Source organism: Hyaena hyaena, unplaced genomic scaffold (assembly GCF_003009895.1).
Source record: "Hyaena hyaena isolate Hyena2069 unplaced genomic scaffold, ASM300989v1 scaffold_421, whole genome shotgun sequence".
Classification (NCBI taxonomy): domain Eukaryota; kingdom Metazoa; phylum Chordata; class Mammalia; order Carnivora; family Hyaenidae; genus Hyaena; species Hyaena hyaena.
In genome coordinates this window covers 1,123,765-1,139,041 of record NW_024081057.1, presented here as the reverse complement: position 1 = coordinate 1,139,041, position 15,277 = coordinate 1,123,765, and the positions used below count along the sequence as shown (strand labels likewise).

At 44.1% G+C, this 15,277-nt stretch overlaps 1 protein-coding gene across 1 annotated transcript in view; it reads right to left on the bottom strand.

The window, feature by feature from the left end:
* Window positions 1-15,277, bottom strand: part of SMYD1 (SET and MYND domain containing 1) — a 40,966-nt gene that overhangs the window by 5,440 nt on the left and 20,249 nt on the right. Inside the window, exons 4-7 of the mRNA XM_039252616.1 lie at window positions 11,311-11,441; window positions 8,897-8,935; window positions 5,614-5,803; window positions 400-492 (exon numbers count right to left, since the gene is read on the bottom strand). Coding sequence (XP_039108547.1) covers window positions 400-492; window positions 5,614-5,803; window positions 8,897-8,935; window positions 11,311-11,441 — 453 coding nt within the window. The remainder of the gene's footprint in view (window positions 1-399; window positions 493-5,613; window positions 5,804-8,896; window positions 8,936-11,310; window positions 11,442-15,277) is intronic.

Here is a 15,277-nt window from a genome sequence, read left to right as displayed (position 1 = left end):
CTGCTGCTTCGAGAGCCAGGGCTGAAAGCTCAGTCAGTAGAAGACTGGAAACTGTAGCCAGGACATGCATTCAGTTACGATAAAGCAAGCAACTCTCGCTGCTGTTTCCATTCCTCCACCTCTGATGCCAACCTGAGATATCACAGATCCCCCAGGGACCCTTGCCAGGCTGCCTGTGCTCTCCTCAGACCCAGTTTCAGTAGGTTGAACAATCACTGAGAATACACCCCTAAAAGGTGCTAAAGGCTTAAGGGCAAGAAGAGTCATGGTCTAAACCAAGGGCTCTCCTCCAGAAAACCAACCTGCTGGTAGCCTCCTCCTCATCTCACCCCTCCCCATGTCCCTCCCTTACTAGAGAATCTTCCTCCCCATCCCATCCCTGTAAAAATGAATTCTTACCTCATGGTATAAACCCTCAGAGCGAGCCTTGTCGATTTTTTCCAGCGTATCCTTGGACAACTGTATCATTTCCTTTACCACTTCCTGAGAGGGCTGGGGCAAAAAGGGACATTGAGATAGAGACCCCTTCAGGAAGCAACCCATTGCCTTTTTGAATAGCTTCCATCTTTGACATTCAATGTAATACAAGATTAATGCCTTCCTCATTCTGAATGTTCATTTCCATAAATGCTTCCCAAGATCCCTATAGCTCTTCCAGCACCCTCATCACGCTTCTGATGCACGTGTACTTTCTACTGGTCAAGCCCTAGAACCTTGCTGCCAGCCAATTGTTCCCCACCTTGTGCTCATGCCTGGGTTTTTGAATGCCAGTGCAGAATCTGACATTCTCATTCTATCACCCAAAATATTTTGTATTGTTCGTCTTTACTTCAAGTCAATCGCGTATTCTACAGGCATGCCCTTGCATTTTAGTCTTCACAAGTCATTGGTCTTAAAAATGTTTTAATGTTTATTTATTTTTTAGAGAGAGAAAGACAGAGTGAAAAGGGGTGGGGCACAGAGACAGAGAGACACAGAATCTGAAGGCTCTGAGCTGTAGAGCAACATGGGGCTTGAACTCACGAACGGTGAGATCATGACCTGAGCTGAAGTCGGACGCTTAACCAACTGAGCCACGCAGGTGCCCCATCATTGATTTAAATACTGACAGGCACAGGGCTGAGGACAGAAGCTTATGGCTTGACCAAAAACTCATGCTCCAGTTTGCCACTGCAGTTCATAACAGAAGGGACTTGTGGCTGTTGGCATTCAAACCCTTCGAAAGTATCTTTGCATCCAGTTCATATTTCTTTGTCTTGACCAAATTACATCATGAGAGAATTTGTCACCGGTTTCTGTGAAATCTAGACTCATTAGGTTTACTGTGTTTGCCTATGCTAATAAAACTTTTTTCCAAAATGAAAATAACTTTGTTATTTATTCTGACCATGAAAATGACATATGGACATTGTAAAAAATATTTTAAAATATGAAAAAAGCATAGAGAAAAAAATGGAAATCCCTGGAATCCACCCAAAGATGAACACAGCATTTTGAGGAACACTTTCCAATGTATATCTACAGGAATAATATTTAAGATTTTTAACAACTGGTACAGGAAAGGCATTTACCAATCAGAACTGGCACTGACCACAAACAGCAAGTATGTTTATATGGCCTTAGCAGTAAGTACTGGCTAAACTACATGCCTGTAGATGCACACATGTGTGTGTGTAATGCCAGCAGCACCAAATACTTCTAGTATCAGATTTCTGTCTATAGTCTGTTTCTTTCACTCAGAAAGTTATGGATATTCCTCCATATCGATATAAAAATACAGCACCACTTTTAATAATTACAGCATTTTCCACTATATAAAGCCAGAATAATCTATTTAACCAGTTTTCCAGGGGCATCTGGGTCGCTCAGTCAGTTAAGCATCTGACTTCGGTTCTGGTCATGATCTCATGGTTTGTGGGTTCAAGCCCTGCGTCCGGCTCTGTGCTGACAGCTAGCTCAGAGCCTGGAGCCTGCTTCAGATTCTGTATCTCCCTCTCTCTCTGACCCTCCCCTGCTCACGCTCTCTCTCTCTCAGAAATAAATAAATCATTTAAAAAAATTTAACCAGTTTTCCAATTTTTTCACTATAAGGAATCAGGTTCAATGGCTCCATTTCGATTTGCTGCTTACATCATTTTGTGAGGTCATGACCTTCACCAGACCACCAAAAAGTAACAAGAGGATGGGCATTTGTTCCCATAAAAATACAGTCCCTTAATAGATGGAGATCAGGACATCCCTCAGTCTCCCAGCTGTCCTGAGCCAGTTCTGTACTGAGTGTCCACCCTGCAGTATGAGAGGCCCCTGGCCAGGACAGCTGGCTTCAGGGTCAGGATCTCCTAAGGAGTGGCCTTTATATTTATTCTTCTACACACCTCACTTTGGCTTCCTCAGAGTTCTTAACAATCCCAACAGTTTTGACTACCCTCATCTCCTTCTATATCTGGCCTCCCCGGAATCCTTCTGTATCTCTGGGGTCTTGTATGGTCTGACCCCAACAATTGATGTGTCCCCCAATGCTGCGACTTCTGCTCACAGGCCTCACTCCTGACCCAATCTGTCTTGATCTTTGCTATGGGTGAGATTTCTGGCTTCTGGCTCCCCTCTAGTCCCAGAGTACTCCTTCGCCTTCTGTTAACCTGGATCATGTCTTGGTTCCAGACAGGTCATTTAAGTGCATATCTGCTTTCCTAAACTCATTTGAATCAAGGACATCAATAGGAGGGGGCCCATGTCTCACCTGGTTGGGCAGAGTGCTGTAACTGGTAGTTCAGAGGTGTACCACCAATCTGTCAAACCTAGATTTTTCCTTTCATCCGTAGCTTATTGCTCAAAGAGTGGCTCATTAAAGCACTTCTAGTTTATGACCGCTAATCTCTAATCTATGGTAAGTTCCATCATCTTTAAAACTCAAAATTCTGGGGCGCCTGGGTGGCTCAGTTGGTTAAGCATCCAACTTCAGCTCAGGTCATGATCTCACAGCTCATGAGTTTGAGCCCCGCATCAGACTTTGTGCTGCCAGCTCAGAGTCTGGAACCTGCTTTGGATTCTGTGTCTCCCTCTGTCTCTTAAAAATAAATACACATTAAAAAAAAAAAAATCCTCAAAATTCTTAATGAATCTTATAGAGAAATCAGGTGATTGCAGGGTAGAGCTGGATAATACCAGGTGGTCAGGTGTTAATAAAAGTCTTGTTCAATTTAATGTTGTAAGGAAGAGTGTTACTTCAAGCTTTGGGAGTGAATCACGTTTGTACAAGGAAGCAACTGCCAAGATTCTCAAAACATCCTGGCTAGGAGGTTGTTAATTGTAGGTGCACTATGTGATAAAGCTATTCTGAGAGAGGAAATAGGGCTGCTCCATTTGGCTCCAGTTTTCAGAGTAAAGGCAGGAAAGCATGGTCAGTAGATAGGATTTTAGGAACACTGAAGAGAGAGACTCTCTTCCCCAGAAGCACAAAATAAATAGAAAACTAGGAAGAAAAGAGTGAGGAGCTAGAGCATAAGGAAGCACCAGTGGAGGATGGGCCGGAGGAAGAGGAGGAGGAAGACTAGGAGGAAGGGAAGAAGTCAGCAGAGAGGGAGGAATCATCAGAAGGGGAGGACCTCGTGGAGGGGGAGGAGCCGGAAAAGAGGGATGTTGGTTCCCCAACCTTAAAAAATTGGCACATTCCTATTGTGAAAACCAGGATGAGAGCTGAGGAGACAAAAAAAGAAAAACCTAAGCAATCCAAACAAGGAGGGTCCAAAGCTACAGTTGAAGGGAATGTTAAGCCTTTTGGTGTTCTCATTCTGTAAATATTTGGTTTTGACTTTTTATCCAGGTTAACATACACACATATATTAATGAGTTAACACATACATCTATTAAGGAGTCAGAAGGGATTCTGATGCCAATCAAAATTTGAGGAGGAGTCACAAAGGTAGAATTACTGGACAGGGTTTATCAGGCTGAGATAAAGCATTATAAACACATTTAAAGAAAAGCAGCTTTGAGGACCCCCATAGATACGATCAGCTTGAAAATACTGTTAACAGTGCAACTCCCTTTTTACAGATGAGGACACTGGCTCAAAAGGAAGACACCTACATTAAAAAAAAAAAAAAAGGAAGACACCTGCTCACACTCATAGACATTCAGGGTCATAGTCTGAACTCATTTCCCAGGATTCTTTCTACTACATTATAAAGGCCTTGAATTTGCCTTAGGATGCATTGCTTTTTTTAAAAAAAAATTATACTCAATTTTTGGGGCACTCAGGTGGCTCAGTTGGTTAAGCATCCGACCCTTGATTTTGGCTCAGGTCATGATCTCACGAGTCCTGCAAAGGGCTCTGAGCTGACAGTGTGGAGCCTGCTTAGGATTCTCTTTCTCCCTTTCTCTCTGCCCCTCCCCTGTTCTCTCTCTCTCTCTCAAAATAAGTAAGCATTTAAAAAATAAAAATAAGTTAAACTCAATTTTTTTTCTGATCAATATTTTTTGTTTGGGTTATTTTTATTTTGTTTATTTGTCTTAATAGAGAAACCAAATCTTATATAAAAATGATAGAGAGCTTTTGCTTTGGATCCAGGTAAGGTCAAGCAGAAATCATCAATCCTTCATATCAAGAGAGATGCCAACTCTGCAATTCACACTGAAGACGTGGGCATATTGTCACTGCCGGTAGCAGCATATCTAAGGTGAAGAGATGAGAACCAACAGCCACACATGGTGTAGTTGCCTTCATTCCTAGGTCTCTTTACCTGAAGCCTTGACTTCTGGAGGCCTCCTTACAGGGGAGGAGCAGGGATCCCTGAAGATACTCTCTCCCACTCCAACTCGATACCCAGCACTTTTCTACTCTAAGCCCTTCCCCCACACCCTCTTCTACACTCTCTCCACCTCAGGTCCGTAAAACTGCTGAACCCCTTTGCTAAGCCCCTCAGCAGGGAGAAGACCCTCACATCTATGCAGATCCACCTGACCCTCCACCTGTGCACCTTTCCATGGGGGAAAATAGAACAAGAAGAGTCCAGTCTTAGCCTTTTGTTTATACCATTGTTGGGCTCTCTCCCAGCTCAGCTGAGCTCCTGAAATCTCCTTCAGGAATCCTTCAGCTGCTCAGTGGTGTCACCATCAACCAGGCAGCAGGCTACTCAGGACTGAAGCACATTAACCAATCTCTACATTGCCCATTTCCATGGGACTAGGAATATCTTTGTGATAACCAGGCAACTAATCTCTTTGCCCATCTGCTCATGATATATGAAATTCTCAGCATTACTTAACCAGCAAAAAGACAAAGAGAGGAACTAAAACTTATCTGGTGTCCACTCTATATGCCACTCCCTTTACATATATTACTTTGGCCAGTCCCCGTAGCAACCCCTTCTGGGAGGTGCCATCATTCCTATTTTACAGATGAGAAAACTGAGCAACTTCACCAACCCAAACTCCTGGTAAGTGGTGGCCCCAGGACCCTAGCTGAGACCTATCTTCCATGCTCTGTCCACCATCCCACACCACCTTTCCAACAGTCACGCTGGTTCTCTGCATGGATTAGCTGTGAGATCCACCCTCGCCCACCCCTGGAGAAGATAGTTGCAGACACCCCAGTAGCAGGACTACAAATACCTTTGGGTCATCTTTCACCCCCAGAAAGAGGTCATCCTTCAGCTTTTTCTGGCAGTGCTCACACGTGCAGTCAAAGTAGTACTGCTTCTTCAGCTGCCTCTTGCGTTCCTCACTGACGTTAAGGAAGTCAATATAGGATACTGTCAGCTCCTCTCCTTCTGAGATCTTGCCCAGGGCCCGGAGCTCAATTCTGGGGAGGGTAAAGGAAGGAGTAAATCAACCAGGGTTCTCAGAGTGGGGTCTCTGCTATTCAAGGTCTCAGGGAGTTGAATCTCAAAGACAACTCCCACTAGCACTCTGAGAAAACTCCCCATCCCGCTCTCCCCCCAAAAGGGTAAATGTGACCCAGAGGACAATTTTCTGGGTAATTCCGCTCTACACATTATAATGATCAAATCTGCTCCATTTAATTAATTGCTCTGAAATCCAATTAAATAGATTCCCGGGAGAGGGTTGGGCATGGTCACAAAGCCATACTTAGCTTCCCTCCCTACATTTATCCTTGTACATTTAGCTATTGACTGCCTGAAACAAAAGAAAGGAGAAATAAAAAGGCCAAACATTCCAAACAGGAGAAGACTCAACAGTTGCCTCTGCTTAGTTTAGAGACTACTCTCTTGGAAGTACATATATCCAGTTACCCACAATTGTGGCCCGATCTGGGTCCTACATTAAGCCTTCCCTCACCTATCCTTCAGTCCACTGGTTCTGGTCTACATTATGTAAAGAGACAGGCCTGGAGATCACTGATGATGAATAAGCAAGGGCTGGCTCTGTTAGCTGGCTGCATTGTTCGTTTTGTATTTACTGGGGGATGTGGGTTTTGACTGAAGGTGGTTAGCAAGAGAAGACGGCATTTCAATTCCCTTCCAGCCTGGACCTGACCCTCTCCTTACCTACAGCACTACCACCTTACCAGGTCATAGATGTGGAAGGGGCTGAGGACAAAATCCCACTGCAGAGCTGACAACCAGCTAAGCCAAACAAAGCAGAGCAGCTCATGGGCTTCCCAACCATGCACCCTCCACTGAGAGCTCCAGAGAACGGCCAGGAAGCCCAGCAAGCTGGCTACCAAGCTGTGGTCTTGTATCGCCCCAGGATCTTCTCACTGCCCAGTGGGAAGCCATCACCCACAGAGTGGGTGGCAGAATGCACAGCGCTGGGGAGAACATCTGCAGAGAGATCTGTGGCTACTTCTGTCACCTCCTTGAGAGGCTGAGTCAGACACCTTGTGACCAGCAGTCCCTTCATGCACTATGAGGTGACAACCAGGTGAGTAACCACTGACTGGAAGTAACATGAGTGTCCAAGCATCTGAGGTGACCACTTAAGGTAAAAAAAGCCTTCTCCCAAAGCAGGGTACACTGACATGCCAAATAAATGTGATAATATATACAAACAGTTCATAGGGAGCCTGGTAAAGCCCCAGTGCCTCTTCAGTGCCCATGGGACCTCCTTCTTTTCTTCCCCACCCCAACTTCTGGCAGCAGCTCTTCCTGCCATGGTGAAAGGCAAGAGGGAGAGGTGAGCCATGTGATGCTCCTTACAATGCAGCTTAGAATCCTAATAGTCCCGCGGTTCGTGGGTTTGAGCCCCGCGTCGGGCTCTGTGCTGACTGCCAGCTAGGAGCCTGGAGCCTATTTCAGAGTCTGTGTCTCCCTCTCTCTCTCTGGCCCTCCCCTGCTCATGCTGTCTCTCTCTCTCTCTCTCTCTCATAGAAAAAAAAAAAAAAAGAATCCTAATAGTCCCCGCAGCAGGGGATCAACACCCCCATTTCACAAGGGAAGGTGCTGCCACCCAGAGAAGGGAAGGAACTCCCCTCATAAGGTCCCACAGCATTTTGGCAATAGTCAAGATGAAAAAAATCGAGTGCCATTCACACTTCACCTCATTATACTGCTCTCCCCAGACTATTCTCAGTCTGCCTCCCAGGTCTGCCTGCACAGGGAAGGAGATGCACCAAAGCCCTTGACTTCAGGCTCTGAGATTGTTCTAAATCGTTCCATGTGAGCACCTCCTGGACCAGTGTTGAGTGCAGATCTCTGGCATCTGGTCCTGGTAAGGTAAGTAATTCTGCCCCCACCAACCCCTTCTACAGACATGGCTCCATTGTGACATATTCCCATTAACAGTGATTCAATGCCAACTGAGTCAGGATTTCCAATAGCCTTTCTTCCTATCACGGCTCAGTCAATTCTTGCAAGGTCTCATAGTATCTCAAATTATCTCAATTGTGTAGAGAATTTTCAAAGCTCAAATAATTTAGTGTCACTTAAAAATGAAAAAATGCATGCCCTATTTTACCTTACTTGGGATTGGGGATCAGGGGATGAATAGCGACCACCAGTCCATTCTCCCTCTTCCATCTCTAATGCCTGCAATTCTAGAGTTCAGCTAATTGAGTCACATATAGGCAACTTAGTTAACTTACTTATTTCTTGGAGAGATTAAAAATGCAGTGTAGAGCCCCAGTGACTTAAAACTAGGAAAGTCCCTAGAGATGTGCTCATCTTGACCTTTGCTCTAAAGATGTGGAACCAAACACCCAAGGGATGATTGGAATCATCCAAAGTCACATGTAATGGAGGCAACACAGACTCCAATGTAGTGACCACTCCTGCCCCTGCCTTCCCAGAGCCCAAACTCCCATGCAGAGTCTTAATCCAAAGAGTATTTCAAGTACTTTCAAACTCAGCCTGAAATGACCCACCTGGGGCCATTTATTTGTCATTAAGAAAAGTCAAAGCAAAATCTAACCTAAATCACTAATTCATAGTCAGCCAGAAACATTGAACAAATAGCGTAAATAAATATTTATCAAAAAGATTGCAGCTTTGGGTGCTATTTGCAGAAGACAGTCTGGGTGAGAAATTGGGAGGGTTATACACAAACACAGTCCCTTCAGTAGGTCAGTAATACCAGCATTCTCATTTTATATAAGCAGGACTTCAACGGACAACATGGGCTTTGCTAAGGTGATGTGGACTAGGAGGGACTGGCATGCTTTGGGGTTGGGGGAGTGAGAGAAGCAAGGAGTGAAAGATAGGAAAGAAAAGAAGCAAAGAAAAGCAAAGGCACCATGGGGCGTGGGTAGGTGAGGAACAAAATGATTAATATACATGCATTTAAAGTACAGCATTCAGCAAAGACCAGGGTCTGGGCTGCGGAAGGACATTACAGCCAGAGAGCAGCCTCGGAGTCTCGGGAGGGGGCCGCCCCAGCAAACCAGGCAAGTGAGGGAGATGGGTCAGAGGGGCAGGGATGCTTGCAAGGACTGACCCACCTCATCTGGGTGTGAAACATGGATTTCACTGCCTCATGACTGAAAGACAAAACAGACACCCGAATGGAAATCATTACCATTGGCTGATCCAGTACAGCTAGCAAGGGTGCACAGCATTCCAACTTATGCAATCAAAGCTCTGGCCATCACCACCACTTTTATCTCAGCCCCTTCTGGTGGAGGCTCACTGGACAAGAAGCACCCTGCTATAGTGGAAAGTGCACTGGATTTAGAATGAGAAGTGCTGGGTTCAAAGGTCCTCAGCTTGGACAAGTTATTTCCCTTTCCTGGGCTCAGTGTCCTCAACTGTAACCTGGTAATGGGACTACCATGATACAGTGCATTTAATAATAGGCGCTAAACCATGTATGGGTGCTCGTATCTCACTCACAAGCATCGTGGCCTCTTTAATGTCTATCTTGGGGACCATGTGAACTGGTGGTGATTGGTTAGTTCACATGGATAGTATATAAAATTCGACTGGGTTAGAATTGGGTTCTTTCCACTATGGCAGGCAGCTAGGCCATGACTGCAAAGTCTTGCACAACAGCCAAAAAGCCAGGTGAAACAGGGCTGCTCAAAATTAGTGGACATGAAGAAGCCAGAGCAGACACCAGATTTTTTCTGAAGGAAGGGTTCCTGGGCTCCTACGGCTGTTATGTGTAGTGACAAGGGAAGCCCTGGGTCACCACTGGAGTGGTGTCCCAAAAGACCAGCCCCATATGTGGCTGAATTGGATCCTCAGCCAAGCAGGCTAACCTGGGACAATAGCCCCTCTGAGGAGGATTCTATGGGATCCACGCCAGTGACCCCCTGAGAGGCTTAGGAAGGGAAATGCAAATTCTGGAGGAATATAATCTGGGTCCCAAATAAACTTCTCTGTCTTGAATACCTTTCTCACTTGCTTAGAGCCTGGTGTCATGCAGGCCTTTGTTTCCAGAAATAGGAAGAAAAAGGGAAATCAGAGTCCTTGCTATATTGGGGTTTAGGTTTGATTCTTGACTGAGAACCAGAAACCATTGTCTCTGGTTTCCAGGAAGTTTGGGGGCAAACTAACTCATTGCTGATGGCTCAGAGTTCACTTGCATCTGTCATAAAAGCTTGTCTCGTCTCTAAGGGCAAAATAAATAATATTGCTTAGGCCTCATTCCTCCAAATCCCCCCAGCCCTGAGTCGTGGACATCCGGGGTCTCATTCTGTTTGCTGACTTCTCCATTTATGCCCACCCCAAGATCCATTCTTTGCCCCTCTGTCTCCTGATCTGTGCCTTTGGGAGTAGGGGATAAGGGGGAAATGCCTCTGAGAGCTTCATCACCCAGGGTCCTTTGCTCTCTGGTTTCTGGTTGGACTTTGGCCAGTGGGAGAGGATCAGAAGGTGGGAGGAGAGGGAGGTTGGGGTATTTAGTCTCCTGGCTCCCTCTCTGCCTGGCCATGACTCCAGCAATGGCTGCTTTCTCTATCAGAACAGCCAAGCTACTGGGTAGGGGAATGGGCAGTGGAGAAAGGGACCTCTCCCATGCTGCAGCTCTCACCAGTTCAGGCACAGTACTTCCTCCACCTGTCCCTCTAGGTCTGGAGGTAGTAATGATTTCATACTATTGCTAGGCCCTACACACCTCACCATTTCTTGTTAGTTTCTTAAACTTAACCCCTACCTCTGTAAAATTTCCTGTTATTTAATTCTTTTTGGGTAAACTCTGAGTGTGCCTTCTGATTTCTGCTGGGACCTTGACTAATATATGCTTCTGCCAAGCACCTTTTCAGTCATGTTGTTCTGCAATGACTGCCTGATAGATAATCCCAGCTTTGAGCTTTAAAACAGGTGCTTTTGGAGCACCTGGGTGGCTCAGTCGGTTAAGCATCTGACTGTAGATTTCAGTTCAGGTCATGATTTCATGGTTCATGGGATCGAGCCCCACCTCTGTGCTGACAGCATGGAGCCTGCTTGGGATTCTCTCTCTCTCTCTCTCTCTCTCTCTGTCCCTTCCCCCTCTCAAAATAAATTAATTTTAAAAAACCAGCAGAGGTTTACCTAACACATCTAGGCAGCCTCAAGAAACATGCAAGGACTCAGTTGTAACCCATGTGGAATTCTTTGCTGTCCTTCTCATTACCTTTCTCTTATACACATTTATTCTAGAATAATGAAATTTCTTTTTTTATTTAATTTTTTAAACTTTTTTTTTTGGTAATCTCTACTCCCCATGTGGGGCTTGAACTAATGACCCTGAGATCAAGAGTTGCTCGCTCATCCAAATGAGCCAGCCAGGCGCCACTAGAATGAGCTTTCTATTTGCTGCCCAGTCGAAATCCATGCTAGTTCAGGTTCCACAGTCTGGTTTAGGTCAAGTAGAGAAAACATAATAGGGTCTCCCCATCCCCATCATACCATCCCCAGTTAAAGACGTACTCACTTGCCATTGTTAAATATAACGGTGCAGTTGGGCCAACAGTCATGGTTCACCAATCCCAGGTTGGGGAAGATGCCCACACCCACTGCCTGCAGGCCTCTCTGGTCACTGAGTGTGAAGCCATTGCAGCTAATCTACTCAGAGGAAAAGATGAAAGAGTCGATTAACAGACATAGACCAAGGAGAGAACACCACCTTGGCTGTTGAAAATTCAAGACGTATAGGAGGATTAGGAGGAACTTGACGGAGGAACAAGGGGGAGAAGAAGGGCGGAAATGGTGGGGGAAAGGGAGAGAGGCAAACCATGAGAGACTCTTGAATGCTGACAAAAACTGAGGACTGATGGATGTGGGGGGGAGGGGGGATGGGCATGGAGGAGGGCACTTTGGGGATGAGCACTGAGTGTTATGTAGAAACTAATTTGACAATAAACTATTTGTAAAAAAATAAATAAATAAAACATTAAAAATTAAAAAAATAAAATAAAAAAAAAAAAAAAAAAAAAGAAGACTCAGTCCCATCCTGGAGATGCTTAGAGAGTCTGCAACAAAACAGTTCATCTCCTGTTCTCTAGGTGACTCCAAAGTACCCTCTAGGTGAGCACCCGTGGAGAGTGCTGTACTTTCTAAAATACCAAGCATCCTTGGAAGCTTTTGGTAGTCGTATTCTAAAAGGCCAAAGATGGAAATGTTGGTTCTGAGATGCCTCCCACTTTTCCTGTGCCTGGGTCTCACAGGAGTCTTCCCCAGTATCTATCTCTCTCTCCATGCCCTGCTCTGCCCTACTGTGTGTGTGTGTGTGTGTGTGTGTGTGTGTGTGTGCATGTGTGTGTGTGTGTGTATAGGGACAGAGGACTGTGTGCCTTCCTTTGCCTACCCGCCCTCAACTCCTATCACTGCTCATAAAATTGCCATCTCTTTTTGATTGTTTTGGGTCTGGTGGATGGATATTTTTTACTCCAATTCACAATTTTAAAATCTGATGAGTGCCACACTTAACATATATCTCTGAATGGAAGACAAATCAAATTGGTTATTACTTATGTGGCACTCCATTAATTTCCTTTTCCCCCAAAATCAGTTGTTCATTATAAAAACAGATTCCAAATACCTGTTCTGAAAAAAAAAAATGTGTAAGAATAAATACAACCTAGAATACATTAACCACTGCACACAAATGTCTGCTGTCTGCATAAATACATATGTAAACGTGCGCTACATTGCACTCCTGCATATGCATGCATGCACTCACATGGCTATTTGCCATAGATGTCTCAGGAATGTCACTTTCTCCATTCAATCTCATCAGTCATTCAGCAAGTACATGAAGTCAAGTCTGTGAGTACCACTAATAAGCTGTTACCTTGGGCAAATTTTCTTCTTCCTTGAGCCTCAGTTTTCCCATCTGTAGGTTGGACTAGATGATCTCTAAGGGTCCTTTCAACTCTGCACTTTGGTGATTATGTGGTCTTGTGGCTCTAGTCCCTGGACCACCTTAGGTATACCCAGGATTGGTCTATGGTATAATGGTCTAATGGTATACCCATTCACCCCAAGGCTATGGAGCTTCACTGATAAGAGTAAAAAGTCTAGAATCACCAGCCAGACTGCTTCTAGTCCTTTCTGGGATATAAGCCCACTATCACAATGTGGGCTTTGGAGATAACATAGCCTCTCTAGGCCCAGGCTTCCTATTCTATAAAATTGGAGTGCTAAAAACAATGATTTTATCTTGTATTTAAAGATTGTATAAAATAAGTATATGGGAAGCTACGATGGTTAGTTTTATGGTTATTATGGGCTGCAGTGCCCAGATACTTCATCAAACAGTATTCGGTATATAACATTTAAATCAGTAGACTGGGGGGTGCCTGGGTGGCTCAGTTGGTTAAGCATCCAACTTCGGTTCAGGTCATGATCTCATAGCTTATGAGTTTGAGCCCCACATCGGACTCTGTACTGACAGTTCAGAGCCTGGAGCTTGCTTTGGATTCTGTGTCTCGTCTCTCTCTGCCTCTCCCCTGTTAGCACTCTGTCTGTCTGTCTCTCTCTCAAAAATAAACATTAAAAATTTTAAATTAATCAATCAGTCAGTAGACTATGAGTGAAGTAAGTTAGCCTGTGTAATGTAGGTCGGCCTCATGCAATCAGTTGAAGCTGTAATTTAAAAAAATTTTTTTTAAACATGATTTATTGTCAAGTTAGCTAACATACATTGTATACAGTGTGCTCTTGGCTTCAGGGGTAGATTCCTGTGATTCATTGCTTACATACAACACCCAGTGCTCATCCCAACAAGTGCCCTCCTCAATGCCCATCACCCATTTAACTCTCTCCCCCACCCCCATCAACCCTCAGTTTGTTCTCTGTATTTAAGAGTCTCTCATGGGTTTGCCTGCCTCTCTGTTTGAAACTAGTTTTTCCCCTTCCCTCTCCCCATGGTCTTCTATTAAGTTTCTCAAGTTCCACATATGAGTAAAAACATATGGTCTCTGTCTTTCTCCAACTGACTTATTTCACTTAACATAATACCCTCCAGTTCCATCCACGTTGTTGCAAATGGCAGGACTTCATTCTTTCTCATTGCCAAGTAGCATCCCATTGTATATATAAGCCACATCTGCTTATTCCATTCATCAGCTGATGGACATTTGGGCTCTTTCCATGATTTGGCTATTGTTGAAAGCAATGCATTAAACACTGGGGTACATGTACCCCTATGCATCAGCACTCCTGTATCCTTTGGATAAATTCCTAGTAGTGCTGTTGCTGGGTCATAGGGTAGTTCTATTTTTAATTTTTTTGAGGAACCTCCACATTGTTTTCCAGAGTAGCTACACCAGTTTGCATTCCCACCAACAGTTGCAAGAGGGTTCCTGTTTCTCCACAACCTCTCCAACATCTGTTGTTTCCTGAGTTGTTAATTTTAGTCACCCTAACCAGTGTGAGGCAGAATCTTAATGTGGTTTTGATTTGTATTTCCCTGATGATGAGTGATGTTGAGCATCTTTTCATGTGTCTTTTGGCCACCTGGATGTCTTCTTTGGAAAAATGTCTATTCATGTCTTCTGTCCATTTCTTCACTGGATTGTTTTTTGTGTGTTAGGTTTGGTAAGTTCTATAAGATTTTGGATACTAATCCTTTATACTATATGTCATTTGCAAATATCTTCTCCCATTCTGATGATTGCCTTTTAGCTTTGTTGATTGTTTCCTTCGCTGTGCAGAAGCTTTTTATCTTGATGAGGTCCCAGTAGTTCATTTTTGCTTTTATTTCCCTTGCCTTCAAAGACGTGTCAAGTAAGAAGTTGCTGTGGCTGAAGTCAAAGAGGTTGTTGTCTGTTTTCTCCTCTAGGCTTTTGATGGTTTCCTGTCTCACATTTAAGTCTTTCATCCATTTTGAGTTTATTTTTGTGTACGGTGTAAGAAAGTGGTCCAGGTTCATTCTTCTGCATGTTGTTGTCCAGTTCTCCCAGCACCATTAGCAAAAGAGACTGTCTTCTTTCCATTGGATCCTCTTTCCTGCTTTGTCAAAGATTAGTTAGCCATACATTGTGGGTCCAGTTCTGGGTTCTCTATTCTATTCTATTGGTCTGTGTGTCTGTTTTTGTGCCAATACCATACTGTCTTGATTATTACAGCTTTGCAGTAGAGGCTAAAGTCCAGGATTGTGATGCCTCCCATTTTAGTTTTCTTTCAACATTACTTTGCCTATTCAGGGCCTTTTGTGGTTCCATACAAATTTTAGGATTGTTTGTTCTAGCTTTGAGAAGAATGCCTGTGCAATTTTGATTGGAATTGTACTGAATGTGTAGATTGCTTTGAGTAGTATTGACATTTTAACAATATTTGTTCTTCCAATCTATGAGCATGAAATGTTTTTCCATTTCTTTGTGTCTTCGTCAATTTCTTTCATAAGTTTTCTGTAGTTTTCAGCATAGAGATCTTTTACATCTTTGTTTAGGTTTATT